A 20,706-nucleotide genomic window follows, 5' to 3' on the forward strand; every position below is an offset into this window, starting at 1 on the left:
GTCATCGCACATTCAACTGTATCAGCATCCTGGATGACGTCACGATATCGCGACTGCTGTGCCGAGCAGTGAAAAGAAAGCTTCAGAATGCTTGCTACAGAGACCGAGCAGTGGGTGAATGAAGAGGAGAGGTGAATATTGTATTTATTCATTTTTTTAAATCAGTGAGTACATTGTGGTGACCATAATACTGTATGGAGGACTATGGGGGGTGCATTATGCTATATGGTAGACTATGGGGGGTGCATTATACTATACGGATGACTGGGGGGGTACATTATACTATATGGAGGACTGGGGGGGTGCATTACACTATATGGAGGACTATGGGGGTGCATTATACAATATGGAGGACTATGGGGTACATTATACCATATGGAAGGCTATGTGGGGCCAATTATACTATATGGAAGGCTATGTGGGGACCATTATAATATTTGGAGGGCTATGCGGGGGCTATTATAATATTTGGAAGGCTATGTGGGGGCCAGTATGCTATTTGGTGGGCTGTGTGGAAGCCATTATAGTATTTGGAGGGCTATGTGGGTGGCATTGAAATAGTTGGAGGGCTTTTATACTTTATAGATGGCTATGTAGGGGCCATTATACTGTATGCAAGCAATTATACAGTGTGACGGTGAGTGTGGGTTCCATCATACTGTGTGGAGGGCTGTGTGGGGGCCATTATACTGTATGTAGGCCCATTATACTGCATGGAGGGCTGTGATTGGGTCACAGTTGGGAGATTATACTGTGTTGGAGTCACCATTCTTTGCCAGGGGAGTTGAGGGGGGTTCAGTAGGGTCATAATACTGTGCGTGTGTAGGGTACTGTGGAGGAATCCCTGTGGGGTATCACACAGTGTTTATGCGGCACTTTTTTTGGCATCATAATTTATAGGTGCAATGAAAGGGGATTCTAGGGCTTCAGGAGGAAAACTACTTTGTAAGGGCTACAAAGTTGTGAGGTATGCTCTTCTGTGAACCCACCAAATATTTTTTTTTTGTGGGGGTGGGGGGGGAGCCAATTAGAACTTCTACATCTCTCACTATTGCACTGTAATGTTTGTCTTCAGTGAACAGTCAGATTCCTGATTGATATCTTCTATAAAATGTAGCCATGGAATCATTCTGAGGGCCACAAATAGACAGTTAATTGAGATGTAATGAGTAAAACATCTGCCCCTTTTCATCTGTCTGTTAAAACATTTATTGAGGAGAAGCAACTGGGAAAAGGGAAACCTAATTTGTGGCAAATTATCCTGGTAATAATTGTGTAATTTAATTAGGGATATGTAACATTTGTCAGAATTTTTAAGTGATTAGTCACTGCATCATGATGAACTGGAAGCAGAAATGATCAGTCTGACAATCACATTTACAGACCACGGTGTGGAGACATTATAGGGCATTTATACACTAGTTTCTGGGGAGAAGCTTAATATTTTAGTTTCCTATCAACAGATATCACTCACTGAAACTAAGATATTGTGACCTACATTAAAAGGCAAAGCAAGAAAACACAAATGTTATGTGAAAGGGACACATAATGTACAGAGCAGAGGGATTAAGTTTAAAGAGAAAGTCCACTATCCCCCCTCATCGAAGCTTGTTGGCTTCGTAAATGTAACTGATATATTTCTTAATAATTTAGAATAGATGATTAGATTTTTAGTTTAGGTTTAGCACCAAATTCACTGATTACTTGGTGAGGATGTTGTTGTACATAATAGCCCATCTTTCCAAAAAGAACGGCACTGTAAACAGGGAAGGTTTTAAACAAAGTGGGGTCCTGGGCAAAAGTTTAAAGTGGGGCGCCAAATGCTCACATATTGCACCATCACACAGAAACATTTCGGTTGCATTTACATGAGCTGAGTTCAGGCCATTAAACGAGTGTGATCGACTATATTGAAGTTGTTTGGCGCTTGTTTCCCGTCCTCTTTACATAGGATGACAAAGAATGATGGGGACAGAACGATCATAGATAAGTCTGTCCCCACACAGTATCATGTTATCAGAAGCACATCTGCAGTTTTCACAGGGCGATGTGCTGCTGAGAACAATGAGTTTTGTTCCGGCATAAACAATTAAATCACCCAATGAATAGGCAGCATTTTGCTTGTTTAGTATAATGCACCCCATAGTCCTCCATACTGTATAATATACCCCCATAGTCTACCATATAGTATAATGCACACCCAGTAGTCTTCCATATACTATAATGCACTCCCCATAATCCTCCATATAGTATAATGTGCCCCATAGTCCTCCATATAATATAATATGTTCCCCATAGTCCTCCATATAGTATAATGGACACCCCATAGTCCTCCATATAGTATAATGAGCCCCATAGTCCTACATATAGTATAATGCACTGCCCATAGTCCTCCATATAGTATAATGCATTCTCCATAGTCCTCCATACAGTATAATGCATTCTCCATAGTCCTCCATACAGTATAATGCATTCCCCATAGTCCTCCACACAATATAATGTACCCCATAGTCCTCCATATTGTATAATGCAGCCCCCATATAGTACACATAGTATAATGCACTCCATAGTCCTCAACAGAGTATATAATGCAGCCCCGATATAGTATAATGCACACAATAGTCCTCGATAGAGTATAATGCAGCCCCCATATATTATAATGCACCAAAATTAAAAGTAAAGCCACAAAATGAGGAATAAAAATCCTCCAAAAATGCAAGAATTAACACAGCAAAAAAGGGCAGCAGTATTTACCTGCCCAGGTCTCAGAATTAATGCACTATCAGGATGCAGCAAACACACATAGTAAAGATGGAGGCAACACAGGTGCAAAATATTGATGAGACAACCACTCACAACCTACCAGAAATGCTTGCAGCCAAGCCCAGCATTTTTGGCCTTGTAAACTAGGGTGTCTGTTCTTATGGGGTGCACTTAGATAGTGTTGGCCAGCCTGCTTAATCTAAAAGTATGGGCGTCACTAATAGGCTGTTAGCCACACACTGTGCATTATCTGTGTGACCACCACCCTATACAAGCCGCTTTTGTGCAATTTAATACTAAGTAATCACCCCCTCCATGAATTGGTAGGTTGTGAGTGGTTGTCTCATCAGTATTTTTCACAAACACACACAGTGTCATAGCCCCCACACAGTATTATGGCCTGTCAGTATGACGACCTTCACAGTCCCCACTCAGTACGATGGTCCCCACAGCACCCTTCTCAGTATGAGGGCCTCCCACAGCGCCCCACACAGAATGAGAGTCCCCACAGCCCTCCCCATGCACACATTAAATGAGGGCCACCACAGCGCCCCCACAGCCCCTTACACAGTATAATGACCCCCACAGCTCCTCACACAGTATAATGGCCCCAACAACTCCCCACTCAGTATGATGGCCCCCTCAGCCATACACTCAGTATAATGGCCCCCACAGCCCCTCATACAGTATAACGGCCCCCATAGCCCGTCACACAGTATAATGACTCCCACAGCCCCCACCCAGTATGAGGGTCACCATAGCCCCCTACATAGAATGAGGACCCCCACAGCACACCATTCAGTATGAGGACCCCACTCAGTATAGGAGTTCCTACAGTACCTAACTAAGTACGGGGGCCCTCACAGTCCTCTATTCAGTATAATGGCCCCTAAAAAAAAACCCCGACTCAGTATGAAGGCCCGTACCAGTCCCCTACTCAGTATCATGGCCCACTCAGTATGAGGGCCTTCAAATTCCCTCCACTTAGTATAAAGGCCCCCCACTGCTCCCCACTCAATATGAAAATTCCCGCTACAATTACTGACATTAAAAAAAAAAAAAAATTAAAAACCCTACTGAGCAGTGTGATTACTGAGACTACACACTACAGGCGCAATATAGTGACAAGCACAAGCTGAATGGTGGATCCACCAATCTAGAATTATTCTAATGCATACAGTAGTTCTGTCAGTGATCTGGAACGGTGCTGTGTCAGTGGTTTCCTCGAACAAAAGAAGCTGCCTCCAGTTTGTAAGACACACACTTTTTGTCCGCAAAATTTTTGCTAGGTAAAACTTGTGTTTTATAATTCAAAAAATACAGTACTTCCTACTTCATTTCACCTCAATAATATCCACACATGCATAGTTCTCAATCCAGGGTTACTTGACAATCTAACCATGTGTCTGTAACACAACTAGCTCCTTCCTGCAGCTCTTCTTCATCAGGCACTTTCCTCTACAGAGGTGCGCTGATTAGTTGAAATGACAGCCTCTGGTGACCAGCACCATTTTTCACACCATTGCATTAGGCAAAATGTGCATGAGCATTGATGACTTAATGACACCTTTAAAATCCACTTACTCAGTTTATACTTTGTCCTAGCCCTGAATGAACTGTAGTCATGGCATAGAGAGAAACAATAGTTATTAATGACCAGCAGTACCCAAAGGGTACATATAATTTACAGTCCCCCAACTGGGCATCTTCTTTTAAGTATATACCTGTCATTTCAGGTATCTTTTCAGAATAAGCTGTCTTGAGTACATAAGGAATAACAGTTCATGGCGATTATGTGACTTATATCCTGCATATTTCACCAGGTTTCCTATCTGTTAACTCTATCTCTAGTTTTCAGTTGTCTCTGAGCTAATGGGTGGAAACTAGTTGTTATGATGTCGCTTATAAACAGGAAACACACAGAAATGTATTTTCTTCTTTGTCTGCAGCACACAGACAGAAGCAGCTGGTACGGAAAACATTATACAGCAGTACTGAACTGTCAGGCTGTGAATCCAGCACTGAAATACAATTTGCTAAAAGTTGCAGCACGATCTGCCTGTCTCTGACTGGTCTCTCAGTCTGCTGAGTGCTGCTCACTCCATTGCCCCTCTCTATAGAGTTTAGTAGGTCGTGTCCCCTGATGTCTCACTGTGCTTTGACCAAGACAAATTTGAATTGTGTTTTCTAGAGTGGTCAATGAGTTCAAAAGGGGGATAAGTGTTTTATAAGTGGAAAAATAAATTAAGTTCTATGTGAAGATATACTACAATGTTTCTTTGGTTCTCATACACTACTGATATATGCAAAGTTTGTGGAAATGACAGTGAATAAATAAATGTACAGTATAAACCTATTAATAGCCAAATACAGAAGAGGGAGGATAAAACTCTTGACCTCATTAGGTCATGTTCATAGCATTTCTTATGCAAATTGTCTCTTCAGAGATGAATCCACGGGGTAACATTTCTCCTTGCGGAGAGTGACATGTTAAGCATGTCAAAGTGAGGAGACTTTTAAGCCGCAATGCTCCTCTGGGAAATATGCAAATTGTCTCTTCAGAGAGGAAGAGAACTAGAACTCTAGTGCTACCTACAGGAAGTAGCAATCCTAAAAGTCAATATCAATCCTCTAACGAGCCTTGTCACATGACATGATAAAAGCCAGAACCAGAATCTCAATTTGCAGACACTGTGTTTTGGGGTAATGCCCCTCTTCAGTGCAAAGTGTGAGATCTGGTTTGGCTAGGTGAGAGGCGTCTGACTGGGACCCAAGGGGTAACGTTTCTCCTTGTGGAGAGTGACATGTTAAGCATGTCAAGGTGAGGAGACTTTTAAGCCGCAATGCTCCTCTGGGAAACAGGCAAATTGTCTGTTCAGAGAGGAAGAGCACTAGAACTCTAGTGCCACCAATAGGAAGTAGCAGTTCTAAAAGTCAATATCGACCTTCTAACAAGACTTGTCACAACTTAACTACAGATTATGCAGTGATTTGTGGCATATACTGTTGTAATATTAGGGTATTACAGAAAATCATTCTCATTTTGTTTGATTGTTTCCATCTCTGAACTATGACTGCATACATTGTATTATAGTCATCATAAAAATGTACCTAGTCATAATATAAATGTGTTTTTTTCTATTTGATCTGAACAGCCACACTATTGCCCTGGTGATGACTATCATACTGAAAGCAGTAGGGGCTCTGATTTATCAGACATTTTGGAAGAAGACGAGGAGGAACTTTATTCTGAAATGCAGCTAGAAGATGGAGGCCGGAGACGTGTCAGTGTTACTTCCCACAACACCCTTAAGGTAAGAGGACTCCCAAGCAGTTGGATTCAGTTTCCAAATCCTGGAGAGATAACTGTTCATGACAGGTGATCGTCATAAGTGCTGTAGGTGACACCCTTCTTATACACTAGTACTCTAGTCAGATGTTGAATAAGTATACACAGGTATTGTCGTTTGTGTATGTAATAAGCTCAGAACACACACTATGCATATATTCATGATGGAACTATATCTGTCAGTGGAAATATAAACATAATTAATGAGTCTGTTAGCGGTAGAAGTGCAAGTTAGTCTTTTGAAAGCCACTAAACCCTGCAACATATCAAGGGACAGCCTTCTTTTCGTCTTTTGGACATTTAGGACCTGATTCCTCAAGACTGGTGTCGTTCACGCCAGTCTTGAGGAGGGGATGTGCTGGAGTCTGTCACTCCTGATTCATAGAGAGGCGCATGTCTCTTTTTGAATCAGGAGTCCACAAATCCTATTCCAGTCCCTGCTGGAGTAAGATTTATAGTGTAGAGAACGCCACCGCTCGGCAAGAATTTGATGCGCCGCAGTCGCCATGCCTTCAACCCACTTCAATCCACTAAGTTGGAGCTGGTCGAAAATGGTGTAGAACGCCAAAAGTCGCAAAATTTTAGTATAGTCTCGTGTTACACCAAAATTATGTCACTTTTCAAAGCTTTTTATGCCAGAACACTAGCATAAATGCTTTGATGAGTTAGGCCCTTCATATTCTTCCTTCATTTACATACAAGTGAGAGATCATTGCACAGAAATCCTGATTGCTTGGCACGTGCATATATGCAGATCAGTAAATAGACAGGATTTCTGGCTAATTTAATTAAATGCTTTATACAGTAGAGCTTTGCACATAGTGGTCACATCACATGTGAAAACAATGCCCCCCAAACTACTACCATTGCATTTGTCCAATTGATGAAGAAAACCGTAAAGATGTGAGCAACAACAGCTTGCTACACCATCTTTGTCCATGAATGACTGTTGCACAGTCTAAAGATATGTTAAACAGCACAGAGAAGAAGAAGGTAATATCTCCACACTTCTGTGTAATATACAGTACAGACCAAAAGTTTGGACACACCATCTCATTTAAAGATTTTTCTGTATTTTCATGACTATGAAAATTGTACATTCACACTGAAGGCATCAAAACTATGAATTAACACATGTGGAATTATATACTTAACAAAAAAGTGTGAAACAACTGAAAATATGTCTTATATTCTAGGTTCTTCAAAGTAGCCACCTTTTGCTCTGATGACTGCTTTGCACACTCTTGATGAGCTTCAAGAGGTAGTCACCGGAAATGGTCTTCTAACAATCTTGAAGGAGTTCCCAGAGATGCTTAGCACTTGTTGACCCTTTTACCTTCACTCTGCGGTCCAGCTCACCCCAAACCATCTCGAGTGGGTTCAGGTCTGGTGACTGTGGAGGCCAGGTCATCTGGCGTAGCACCGCATCACCCTCCTTCTTGGTCAAATAGCCCTTACACAGCCTGGAGGTGTGTTTGGGGTCATTGTCCTGTTGAAACATAAATGATGGTCCAACTAAACGCAAACCAGATGGAATAGCATGCCGCTGCAAGATGCTGTGGTAGCCATGCTGGTTCAGTATGCCTTCAGTTTTGAATAAATCCCCAACAGTGTCACCAGCAAAGCACCCCCACACCATCACACCTCCTCCTCCATGCTTCACGGTGGGAACCAGGCATGTAGAGTCCATCCGTTCACCTTTTCTGTGTCGCACAAAGACACAGTGGTTGGAACCAAAGATCTCAAATTTGGACACATCAGACCAAAGCACAGATTTCCACTGGTCTAATGTCCATTCCTTGTGTTCTTTAGCCCAAACAAGTCTCTTCTGCTTGTTGCCTGTCCTTAGCAGTGGTTTCCTAGCAGCTATTTTACCATGAAGGCCTGCTGCACAAAGTCTCCTCTTAACAGTTGTTGTAGGCATGTGTCTGCTGCTAGAACTCTGTGTGGCATTGACCTGGTCTCTAATCTGAGCTGCTGTTAACCTGTGATTTCTGAGGCTGGTGACTCGGATAAACTTATCCTCAGAAGCAGAGGTGACTCTTGGTCTTCCTTTCCTGGGGTGGTCCTCATGTGAGCCAGTTTCTTTGTAGCGCTTGATGGTTTTTCAACTGCACTTGGGGACACTTTCAAAGTTCTCCCAATTTTTCGGACTGACTGACCTTCATTTCTTAAAGTAATGATGGCCACTCGTTTTTCTTTACTTAGCTGCTTTTTTCTTGCCATAATACAAATTCTATCAGTCTATTCAGTAGGACTATCAGCTGTGTATCCACCAGACTTCTGCACAACACAACTGATGGTCCCAACCCCATTTATAAGGCAAGAAATCCCACTTATTAAACCTGACAGGGCACACCTGTGAAGTGAAAACCATTTCCGGTGACTACCTCTTGAAGCTCATCAAGAGAATGCCAAGAGTGTGCAAAGCAGTCATCAAAGCAAAAGGTGGCTACTTTGAAGAACCTAGAATATAAGACATATTTTCAGTTGTTTCACACTTTTTTGTTAAGTATATAATTCCACATGTGTTAATTCATAGTTTTGATTCCTTCAGTGTGAATGTACAATTTTCATAGTCATGAAAATACAGAAAAATCTTTAAATGAGAAGATGTCTCCAAACTTTTTGTCTGTACTGTATCTTCAGTGATTATTTAGGCTGCACACTCAGACCTGTGGACTCTGGTCATGTTACCCTGATGATATCATCACAGGTCCTTCTACACTTCTATGTTGCTGCCTGATTACGATTGGTCAGCATCATACTGGGAGAAGAAGTACACGCCCCCAGTGAAAGCTATCTGACACCAACTTGAACTTAACTAAAGTTAACTCATTAGTTGAAAAATATTTGCTTGCTAATATCTCCACAACGGAGAGGCAAAGTAAAAAGAAAAATAACAAAACGTTTTATTCTGCTCTGCAGCCACTCTTAGAAAGTGTTCAAAATGAAATATGTTCAGTGTGAAAAATTTGGTGAAAGGTCATCTTTAAGTCCCATTACCCTGTTGAAAGGAAAATGTGTTCATTTTGCAACAATGCTTGATTTTTAGAAGTTGTTCCATAGTAAGAGTGTAAAAATAAACAGGGAATCCAACAGAATTCTGGAACTGTCAGGTGTTAAAGAGTTCTGTTATTTATAAAAGTCAAAAGTATGCAGTAAATGCTGTTGTTGTCTTGCTTTATATTCCATAACAGGAACAAAGGAAACATTAATCTATAGTTACTGACTTTACTTAAAGTCCTGACTACATTAAAAACAGTGTGTGTGCAGAACAGGATGTAAGTTAAGGAGAAGGACTGATTACACCGCGCTGACTGTGTTGTGAGCGCTGACTGTTTATTGCCCCGGCGCTGTCCCGATTGCTGGAAGCAAACAGCTGCAAGGAAAATGTAACTTCATTTTTTCACAGGAGCCTGCAATCCAAATTAGACTGCAATGCATGTTTAAAATGTTATTTATCAGTAGATTCCCACTGTGGCTGCAGGAAAATATTGAATTTTTTTGCTGACAGGTTCCCATTAAATCCAGTGACTTATTGGATTACTAGTGGCTTATTGGATATGTTTATTTTTTCTTATATCTTTTATTCCATCTGGGCCAGACCAACATGATGACTTCTAGCCACGACTCATCCTCTTCCCAGACTTTACATTGATAGAGCCCAGGATAGTAATAGAGCCTCCTTTTTTGCACCATGCAATAATAGTGTCCCCATATAATAACTATGCCCCCTCTTGAGTTCCTTACACATTAATGCCTTTTTTCTGCCCCCCACACAATAGTTAAACCCCCTTTGTGCCCAAAGACAATAGTTATATTTTTCTTTTGCCCCTATTCAATAGTCATGTTCACCTTTGTGCTCCTACATAATGATTCACTCTTTGTGCCCCCACATAATACTAATGCCTCTTTTTGTGACCCCATGCAGAACTAATGCAGTCCGCCTTTATGCCCCCATACAATTGTACAATACTAAGCCAACATACAGTAGTAATACTATCCTTGGGCTTTTGTTCCACCATAATTTTCAACTGGAACAGTGTCTTTAGTTAAGAATAGCACTTCCCTAGGATCTCGGCACCAGCCAAAAATCTGACTTATATACCCCGGTGCTAGCTATGCAGCTGTAGATATGAAGGCAAAACAATATAAATAGAGTATATAAAAAATGTTCACTATGACCACACAATGATATGTAAAGGCTGAAAATACACAAAAAATAGTAGTTACTTTTGAGTGGGGAAACAATATGCGAAAAAACCCCTATCTAGGTAGCCAAGTTTACAACTACGATGGCACACCCAAATCATAGTGCTATTACTGAAAAAAATCACTATGCAAAGACAGAGACTGATATTTCCACCATACACTGACAACATAATGGTAGATACCAGCCCCGCAGAACATATAGGAGATAACAGTACAGTTGTAGATGGTGACTTACAGCTGATGTTTTTTCTGATGGAGTCGTTAATTTTTACTGTCTTTTCCATCTAGCCCAGATCGCCGTGACAACTTCTTACAACCACTACTCATCTGCTAAGTTTACAGCAAAGTCACATTTTGACTTCTCACGTTTCTAGTGACAAACACAAACTCCTCATCTTGCTGATACCTCAGTGCTGTGTCTGCTACTGCTGTATTTGTTCCTATTAGTGCAAAAACAGGGTTCCTCTTAGTGCCCTGCAGAAAAATAATGCCCACCACTGTGCTCCTTACATACTAAAACACCCTCTTTATGCACTCTATATAGTAAAATTGCCCCCTGTGAGTGCCTTAGAAAGTAATAGTGTCCACATTTTGCCCTGTGTAAGTAATAATGCTGTGCATGCCAATACAGTTAAGATTGTCGGTATTTCGCTGTGTGAGAGGGCAGCCATCCTCTCTACCCTGCAGCTGCTGCATTACAGCTGGAAACAAAGAACGCTTAGTACATTGATTAGAGTTCTTTATGAAGTTGACATGATACAGCCAGTATATTAAAGGGTTTATTCCGTCAAAAGTGATAAGTCTGCAGTCACTCTGTGTGACTGCAGACTCATGAAACCCCCCAGTGCAGGCATTGTGCGCTGCGTGGATTCGCCAGTATGAAACCTGGTAACGGAGGGTATGTACGTGCTATACATACCCCCTACCAGCGCCCACTGAACGTCTGCTTCACTAGACAGGGTGTGGCCTCGCTCCATACAAGTGCATGGAGCGAGGCGGCGCTGAATGGCCCGGGGTATGTATAACGTATACTTTGCCTCCGATCCTGGGTCTCATACCGGCGAATCCCCGCAGCGCACAGTGCCTGCCTGCGCTGGGGGGATTCATAAGTCTGCAGTCATACAGAGTGACTGCAGACTTATCACCTTTGACCTGACAACCCCTTTAAGTATGGGACCCAGCTAACCGCATAGGTGTATGTTCAGTTATATCAGAGTTTAGAATTCATAGTTAATGAAGTGAGCTGCAGCTCCACCTTGTGGACATGTTAGGAAGAGTCTGGTGTGAAACAACTGCAATGGTGATCATGTTTTTTGATAATAAAAATGGTATAAGACAATTTAACAATTAAAATATGTGCACTTTTCATATGTGTTATTATTTCGTAATAGACCTGCTCAAGCTGTAACATGTTTAGGACAGGCCAAAGATATTGAAGTAAAAAGTTAGAGCATCGTAAAAAAAGAGATTAGTGATCCATTGCATGTAGTCCCAGGTAATATAGATAAACCATGTTTTTCCAGGTAAAGTTGAATGTATGTTGTCTTCTGTTAATTTGCTATGTATGTTTAATATCCAAAAATCGATATTATGGTGCATGTTGCTATTAGTAGGATTATTTCCTTGGATTTACCAGCACAGAAGATGAATGCACTTTGTGTTATATTATTGCTTTGCCATTGGAATACACTGTAGGCAGAGTCTTGTAACAGAAAAATGCTTGACAGCCGACACTGCCTAATTGTCTGTGTTTGTGATCTAATAAATGGGAAGGTTTTGCCTCTAATGCTACCATCGAAAGCATTACGACTAGTATTAGTCACTAACCAGTCTCATCCAATGTGTGCTGCATCCAAGCGTCACAATGGCTGTCTGTGTGCAGCATCTACCCTTGCATGGTCCTATTCTTACTATAGCATTGATATGCCAAGCACTCATTGTTTGTACTGATCTTGCGTTCTCTGACACCAGCCGAGCTCCTAATCATGTCTTTATTTTCACAGATTCCCATTCAGAGCATGAACCTTTCCTTCACAGAGTAAACTTGCATGCCTTATGTTTTCCATTGCCTCTAAAACTAACCCTGTCTTTATTTTCTTCTTTCTCTTCCTCTACTTCTCTTTCCATGTTTTTTCTTTTCTTTGTTTTTCACGTTTTTTTGATACTGTCGTTTTTAATTCTGTCGTTGGTCCATTCTCGTTTGTTTTCTTGTGTATTATCTTGTGGAGTGCTCTAAGACTAGTGCCACTGAGCCTTCCGTAAAGGAGCCGCCTGATTATTCCCCTCAGCATCCTCCTCATTATAAAAAACTGTTCAGTATTCCTGAAGTGGCAGAGGAAGAAAGCGGAGAACATTTACAGGTCTTGCACAGAGGAAACTCTGTAGGCATGGCTTATAGAGCAAGAGGGACCATAGGTAGACCTAATAGAGCTCCAAGAGCTAGTTGTCCAGATGGGAGACATCAGAGTTCTTGGCATTACTCAAAGTGTAGGTTTAATGGGGCCCCTCCATGCTCAGATGATCTTGCATGCGAAGGGAGCAAACTTGGAACTCTCTCCAGGAGCCCAGACAGCGGCTTGGATTGTGGAAGTGAAGAAGAGGAAGCACGTTTTCATTACAGGAAAGGCTGCAACACCATTGCTAGAAATACAACACAGGAGCCGCAAGAAAATCCTGTATGTCCTAGAGACCCAAAGCTAATGCTGACCCGCAGGAAAACCCTCACCAGGCAAAGCAGTGTGGAGGAGGATTTTGATGATATCAGCTCAGGCTTTTTAGATAACACTAATGGGTCCAAGTGGCACAATGAAAACTGCAAACCGCTGCCATGTGTCAGGGATTTAAATAAAAATGACACCCCATGCCGGAAATCAGATGTATATAAGAAAAACTGTAACACAGCAGATCTAAGGCCTACTCACAGAGACACAGAAAACTTTCTGGTGTGTTAAATAAAAACCTCCTTTCGCCATCTGCTTGCAAAATCATTTGTGATCGCTTTTTTTTTTTTTTTCTATTTATATATTTATTTTAATTCCTCTTTTATTATTTTTATGGGCTTCCATCTGGAATCTGTTTGCTGATTGCTAGTAATATGTTCTGCCTTAGATCTATTAATCAGCAATGCTTCACAGGCTTTTAGGCCAAGCTGTCCTTTTTGTTTGCTTGTAGTTGCGACAATTTGCTGCCTTTCTGTTTTGTCTGTTTATTTAAGAGAAAGTATATTTGCAAAAACTTTATTTTATATTTATTTTACCTGACAACTGAAACTCAATTTTAATTAAGGGTTAGCTGAAGGATAATTCTTAGTACTAGTAAATACCAATTGAAACCAACATTACATTTTCTTCTATTATCCCACTAGACAGTTCGGCTTTTAGATGTCTGTCTATATCTGGTTGTGATTTATGAGTATGTGCATTTTTGCTTTTAGAACTTTTCATCCAATCAGCGTTACAGGGCTCAAGGCCTTATCACTCTCAATAACTAAATATAATATAAGGGTCATGCAGTTAAAATACCTTTTAATATCCCACAGAAATTATGTTAAAGATGCATTCCCATCTTTAGGACCTGCACCTGTCTCAAAAACTGCTATCCCTCTTACTCCACTATTAATAAAGAAGTGACAGTGCATGTACAACTCTTCATTCATTTATTTTGCCATTCTGAAAATAGCCAACTGAGAAGCAAACTTTTCTTTTGTTTCTTAGCATCTTTGTGACTTAAGGTTACAACACATCATAGTAAAGTTGTTTCATGTTTTCTGTTTATTCTCTAAGTTATAATTTTTCATTGTAACTTAATAGTAACTATTGTATAAGCTTTTTTTGTAGTTAGTCTTAAAGGGAACTTGTCATTTCCCAAAACCACTGCAGATGTGGGGTTAATCTGCAGGGTAATCTAAAACCGTGTATCTGCCGCACTGGAAGTCTGACTGCTGGGAGAAAATGACCTTAAAGGGGTTGTCCGGTCAAAAGTGATAAGTCTGCAGTCACTCTGTGTGATTGCAGACTTATGAATCCCCCCCAGCGCCGGCACTGTGCGCTGCGGGGATTCGCCAGTATGAGACCCAGTAATGGAGGGTATGTATGTGTTATACATATCCCTCGGCCAGTGGGCGCTCCCTCACTCTCCATACACTTGTATTGAGCGAGGCCGCGCCTTCTAGTCGGATGTGCCCACTGGCCATCTACATCACCAGACTTGGCGTGGCCTTGCTCCATACAAGTTTATGGTGCCAGGCAGCGCTGCATGGCCGGGGCTATGTATAAATTATACATACCCTCCGGTCCTGAATCTCCTACCGGCGAATCCCTGCAGCACATAGTTTCTGCGCTGGGGGGATTCATAAGTCTTCAGTCACACAGAGTGCCTGCAGACATCACTTTTGACCGGATAACCCCTTTAATTCCTTATGGCATCCTCGGGCTTTCAGTCATAGAAGTATGGCTTCAGTCACCACTCAGTACATAGTGAGCGGCGGCTGTAACCACGCCCCGGCACTGACTTACAGCTGGCACTGAAGTGATGCACTGCTGAGTTGGTTATTTGGCAATGTCGGGGAGTTGTTACAGCCGCCGCTCACTATATACTCAGCAGTGACTGAAGCCATGCTGGTCACGCCTCCATGACTGAAAGCCTGAGGCTGCCTGGACGAATAAAGTTAATTTCCTCTTGGCAACTGAGCTTTCAGTGTGGCGGCTGCACGGGTTTAGTACTCTATTAACCCCATATCTGCAGGCGTTTTTTACATGTCAGGTTCCCTTTAAGTTTAATATCTTATTAAAACATAATTAGTATTAATTTACATTCAGATAATATTTTGTCACAAAGCCAAATACATTAAATGATCTTAGATTTATTCTATGACTTCTCTGAATATTTATAAATTATATATTTGACCAGTCTGCCAAAACAAAGCACACAAGTGAATAGTAATACATAATAAGTACATTAAGAATAAGAGAAATAAAGTTGTGTGGCTACACTGTAATGTAATTAGAATTAGAGAGGAAAAAACAAAAGGACGAGTGGACTTGGGTTGGCATAATACTGCTGTAACAGAACCAAAATGTTACAATATTACAATTAGTTAGCAGTTAAAGATTTTACTTTACTCAGATCAATCTCTTATTATCAAAGTCCTTACAGCACAATAACAATCTAATCTTCTATATTGAGGTTTTTAATATCTGGCCATCTGAATTAAATGTGAATAATCAGGCCTCAAGAGCCCTATTAACTTAAATACCAAGACAGAAGTTTTTGTAAAATAGCAGGTAACTTTACCATCTGGAGTTGTCCATCTAACTAGAAATAGAAAATTTCTATTGAAGATCCTTCAGTGAATAAGGTGAATACTAGTTGCTATGTTCATCTATTCTTTATGACATTTTAAAGTTATTTTGCTTATTGACTATACTTTAAAAAGTCCACAACCCCAAGAATACTATATATGTCAGTGTTTTTTAGTTTTTTTGTACAGGAGCTTGTTATGAAGCCATCTGCTGCATGGGATAGCTTGTCCTGAATGGTTTAAAGCCAAATTTTATAAAAAAAAATAATGACAAATTGTTGATTTGGTATGATTTTGTAATGATTTGTAATGACCTGTTAAAGTTGATGAGATAGTGAAGATTTCTGTTTGCTTGGATAAACGACCTGAAGTAGTGCAGCGGTGAATTCCCTATTTTGTCTCAATGTCAAAAAATATTGCTAAAAATCCCTACCATACTCTAGATATAGCTACACCCTGTTTATTTTTTTCTTCATCTTCTGATGGCGTTTCACATGAAACTCACAGCATGCTTAGAGGAGTTTCACACGAAACATCATCACTGATGTCTGCTTCACGGACTGGGTGTTCACTTTTCTTCCCTTACTTGTTTCTTCTCCTCCCCCTCTCTGTGAAGGGGTATTTGCATACTCTCCTCCTCTAAAACAGAAGATAATCAATGTTGTCTGCTCGATAGGGTTGGGAAGTCCGGCTCTTTTTAGTGGTCTGGATCATTTGTCTCCACTCACCAAAAAGAGCCAGCTCTTTTAGATTCCAAAATGGATCCCTATGAAATATATGTTCATCCATTAGGTGAACACATATCTAAAGTAAAAATACTCCAACCCCTTTCTATGTTTTAGTATGTGATTCCATGTTATAGTTATTATCTTTACTGACAAAGAAGGGATGGATTTAGCCGTGTATGCTCAGTAAAATGTTATGCTGCTTGCGAGCCTTCCCATTTCTGTTAGTCTGGTTATTGAGGTGTGAAGGAAGACTTTCAGATCACAGAAAAAGCAGAATGGAGATGAAAAGATGGGGAAGGCTGTGCACACGGGACAGCAGCACCGAGAGAACAGAGTACAAGAGGGAGAAGAAACATGCTGAGAGAAGGATGTCAATCAGATATAGTATGCAAAAAGAGTCTTCAGAGAGGAAATGGACTTGAACGCTAATGCCACATATTGGATTCCCTAAATAGTACCAGATTTGCATGTTGAAAACATGTATCCAAGAAAAACAAGAGAAAAAAAGAGTCCAAAAATCTAAATAAAAATGACAAACATTTATTTCAATAAATTAAAAACAGGTAATGAGGTTCCGAAATTTGGTCACTGGTGAAAGAAGTGGTGGCAGGCTGGACAATATTATAGTCCAGTATAGTATTTACAGTCTCAGTATAGTATTTACAGTCTCCTACATAGGTTATTTAACCATAATTCAAGGAATTATTTTGCAGAAATATACAGTACAGACCAAAAGTTTGGACACACCTTCTCATTTAAAGATTTTTCTGTATTTTCATGACTATAAAAATTGTACATTCACACTGAAGGCATCGAAACTATGAATTAACACATGTGGAATTATATAGTTAACAAAAAAGTGTGAAACAACTGAAAATATGTCTTATATTCTAGGTTCTTCAAGGTAGCCACCTTTTGTTTTGATGACTGCTTTGCGCACACTTTGCATTCTCTTGATGAGCTTCAAGAGGTAGTCACCGGAAATGGTCTTCCAACAATCTTGAAGGAGTTCCCAGAGATGCTTAGCACTTGTTGGCCCTTTTGCCTTCACTCTGCGGTCCAGCTCACCCCAAACCATCTCGATTGGGTTCAGGTCTGGTGACTGTGGAGGCCAGGTCATCTGTCGTAGCACCCCATCACTCTCCTTCTTGGTCAAATAGCCCTTACACAGCCTGGATGAGTGTTTGGGATCATTGTCCTGTTGAAAACTAAATGATGCTCCAACTAAACGCAAACCGGATGGAATAGCATGCCGCTGCAAGATGCTGTGGTACCCATGCTGGTTCAGTATGCCTTCAATTTTGAATACATCCCCAACAGTGTCACCAGTAAAGCACCCCCACACCATCACACTTCCTCTTCCATGCTTCATGGTGGGAACCAGGCATGTAGAGTCCATCCGTTCATCTTTTCTGCGTCGCCCAAAGACACGGTGGTTGGAACCAAAGATCTCAAATTTGGACTCATCAGACCAAAGCAGATTTCCACTGGTCTAATGTCCATTCCTTGTGTTCTTTAGTCCAAACAAGTCTTTTCTGCTTGTTGCCTGTCCTTAGCCGTGGTTTTCTAGCAGCTATTTTACCATGAAGGCCTGCTGCACAAAGTCTCCTCTTAACAGTTGTTGAAGAGATGTGTCTGCTGCTAGAACTCTGTGTGGCATTGACCTGGTCTCTAATCTGAGCTGCTGCTAACCTGCGATTTCTAAGGCTGGTGACTCGGATAAACTTAGCCTCAGAAGCAGAGGTTGTTAGAACCTTGCTCTTAGGTTTTTTTTTCCTTTGCTGGTCACATGACCTTGTTGGCCTATTTAATCCTGCTCCGCCCTTCTGGCTTTGCTGGACTTCATTGTATATCTACTTTCTAGCTAGCCTGTGCTCTGTGTCTTGCTCTGTTAGTTTGCTTGGTCTACTGACCTCTATGTTCTATATATTTTGTTTGTTCGTCTGTCTGCTACTATTTCTGTTAGGAGGTGTCCCATATTCCTCCCAGTCCTTAGTACTTGTAGGGATTCCTTCCCCACATCTATAGGTCTCCGTACAGACTAGCTTAGGACTTTAGCAGGTCTGATCGCAGGATCAGGTCCCCTGTTACATCGTAGGGATTAAGCTGAGTTCTATCGTAGGGACAGATCTTCTCTCTTTCCTTAGCTCTGGTAGCAGAACATAACAGTAAGTCCAGCCAGCAAATTCTCTAAGGAAAGATTTTTCTGTTCCATCATGGTGTTGGTTCAGGATTTGGTTCATCGCCTGCAGGGACTCTCTCTGGAGGTGGCCGAGCTCCGTCAGCACGTGAGTAACTGTCCTGGAGCACATTTCTTGGAGCCTAAGTTATGTTTGCCGGATTTATTTTTTGGTGAACACCGAGAATTTTTTTCATTTAAAAATGCTTGCTTATTGTATTTTCGTTTGAGACCTAAGTCCTCTGGGGATGAATCCCAGCGCGTAGGGTTCATAATGTCACTTTTGCGCAAAGAGCCTCAGGAGTGGGCCTTTTCTTTGCAACCTAGTGATACATGCTTCAGATCAGTGGATAGTTTTTTTTCTGCTTTGGGACTATTATATGATGATCCTGACCGTGTCGCATCAGCTGAGACTGAGTTGAGACGTTTAAAACAGGGATCAGGTAATGTGGAAAAATATTGTACTCATTTCCATCGTTGGTCTACTCAAACAGGGTGGAACGATTCTGCTCTGAAAAGTCTATTTCTTGCTGGGCTCAGTGAAAGGGTTAAAGACCTGCTAATTGCTTATCCTACACCTGAAGATTTGCAACAGGCTATGCAATTAGCTATACGGGTGGATAGAAGACTGCGTGCAAGGGTTAATGAGAGCAAATCCTCTGCTATGTCAGTTTCTGGTTATGAGAATGTGTGTACTAACAGTGGTGAACCGATGGAGATTGGATCGGTGGCACCTCGCTCTCAAGAAAAAGACCGTCGATTTTCTGAAGGCTTGTGTTTCTATTGCGGAAAATCTGGTCATTTGATTAAAGGCTGTGAGCTTCGTATGAAGAAAGAAAAAAAAAATGGTCAGTCACGCCTGTATTGCCTGTTTAAATTCCAAGGGTATATTTTTAGCTGCTTCCACGAGTGCTCAGAAAGAATTAATGGAATTTCGGGTGTTTGTTGATTGCGGGTCTACTTTGAATGTAATTGATGGGGGATTCGTGGAAAGACTCAATTTAAAACCTGAACCTTTATCATCCCCCATTGCTGTGGTTTCTGTGGATGGTTCCCCTTTGAAGAATATTACTCTCAAGGTCTGTGAATTTCCTCTCACTATTAATGGTGTTCACCATGAGAAATTGGATTTGGTAGTGTTGAATAACTTGCCTTCTCCAGTAATATTGGGATTGCCCTGGTTAAAATTTCACAATCCTGTACTGGATTGGTCTACCAGTGAAATTAAATCCTGGAGCCATAAATGTTATGACAAGTGTTGTAACGGGCGTATTGCAGCTTTGGATAGGGGAGAATTGCCTGTTCCTATTCAGGATTTTTGGAGAGTTTTTTCTGAGAAGGATTCGCAGGTTTTGCCTCCCCATAGAGACTATGATTGTTCTATTGAATTTGTCCCTGGAGCGACTCTTCCTAAAAGTCATTTATTTAACCTTACTATTCCTGAGAGGAAGGCTTTGGAGGAATACATACAGACAAGTTTGGCCGCCGGTCACATTAGGCCCTCTAAGTCTCCTGTGGCGGTTGGATTTTTTTTTGTAAAAAAAAAGGACGGCGGTTTACGTCCTTGTCTGGATTTTCGTGAGATTAAGAAAATTACTGTACGCAATCCTTACCCACTGCCATTGATTCCTGATCTGTTTAACCAGTTAATGGGGGCCAAGTGGTTCTCTAAAATTGACCTTAAGGGGGCATACAATCTGTTGCGCATGAAGGAGGGTGACGAATGGAAGACTGCTTTTAACACTCCTGTGGGTCATTTTGAGAATCTGGTTATGCCTTTTGGTCTTACTAATGCTCCTGCATTTTTTCAGAATCTGATTAATGACATCCTTAGACCTTTGATCGGCAAAAATGTGGTTGTGTATTTGGATGACATTTTGATTTATTCGCCGGATCTGGAGTCTCATTGGCGGAGCGTGCGTGAGGTATTACAGTTATTAATGGACAATTCGCTTTTTGCTAAGCTGGAGAAATGTGAGTTCGCTGTACAGAGAATTAGTTTTTTGGGCTACATTATCTCCAGCAAAGGTTTTGAGATGGATCCGGTTAAGGTTCAGGCTGTGCAGGAATGGCCTAGGCCTATTGGTTTGAAATCGATACAGAGGTTTTTGGGTTTTGCCAATTACTACAGAAAATTCATAAAAAATGTTTCTAGTATTGTCAAACCTCTGAC

The 20,706-nt window shown here is 41.1% G+C and overlaps 1 protein-coding gene across 24 annotated transcripts in view; it reads left to right on the forward strand.

The window, feature by feature from the left end:
• RIMBP2 (RIMS binding protein 2) overlaps positions 1-20,706 on the forward strand; it is a 711,286-nt gene that overhangs the window by 585,510 nt on the left and 105,070 nt on the right. For 18 of the 24 annotated variants that reach the window (XM_073676113.1, XM_073676112.1, XM_073676118.1 and 15 more), the window contains 2 exons: positions 5,919-6,077; positions 12,556-13,269. In XM_073676113.1, coding sequence (XP_073532214.1) covers positions 5,919-6,077; positions 12,556-13,269 — 873 coding nt within the window. The remainder of the gene's footprint in view (positions 1-5,918; positions 6,078-12,555; positions 13,270-20,706) is intronic. The other 6 variants (XM_073676126.1, XM_073676125.1, XM_073676128.1 and 3 more) reach the window with 1 other exon arrangement.

Source organism: Phyllobates terribilis, unplaced genomic scaffold (genome assembly GCF_046119375.1).
Source record: "Phyllobates terribilis strain yellow unplaced genomic scaffold, ASM4611937v1 Scaffold_1__5_contigs__length_1240528914, whole genome shotgun sequence".
In the NCBI taxonomy this organism is placed as follows: domain Eukaryota; kingdom Metazoa; phylum Chordata; class Amphibia; order Anura; family Dendrobatidae; genus Phyllobates; species Phyllobates terribilis.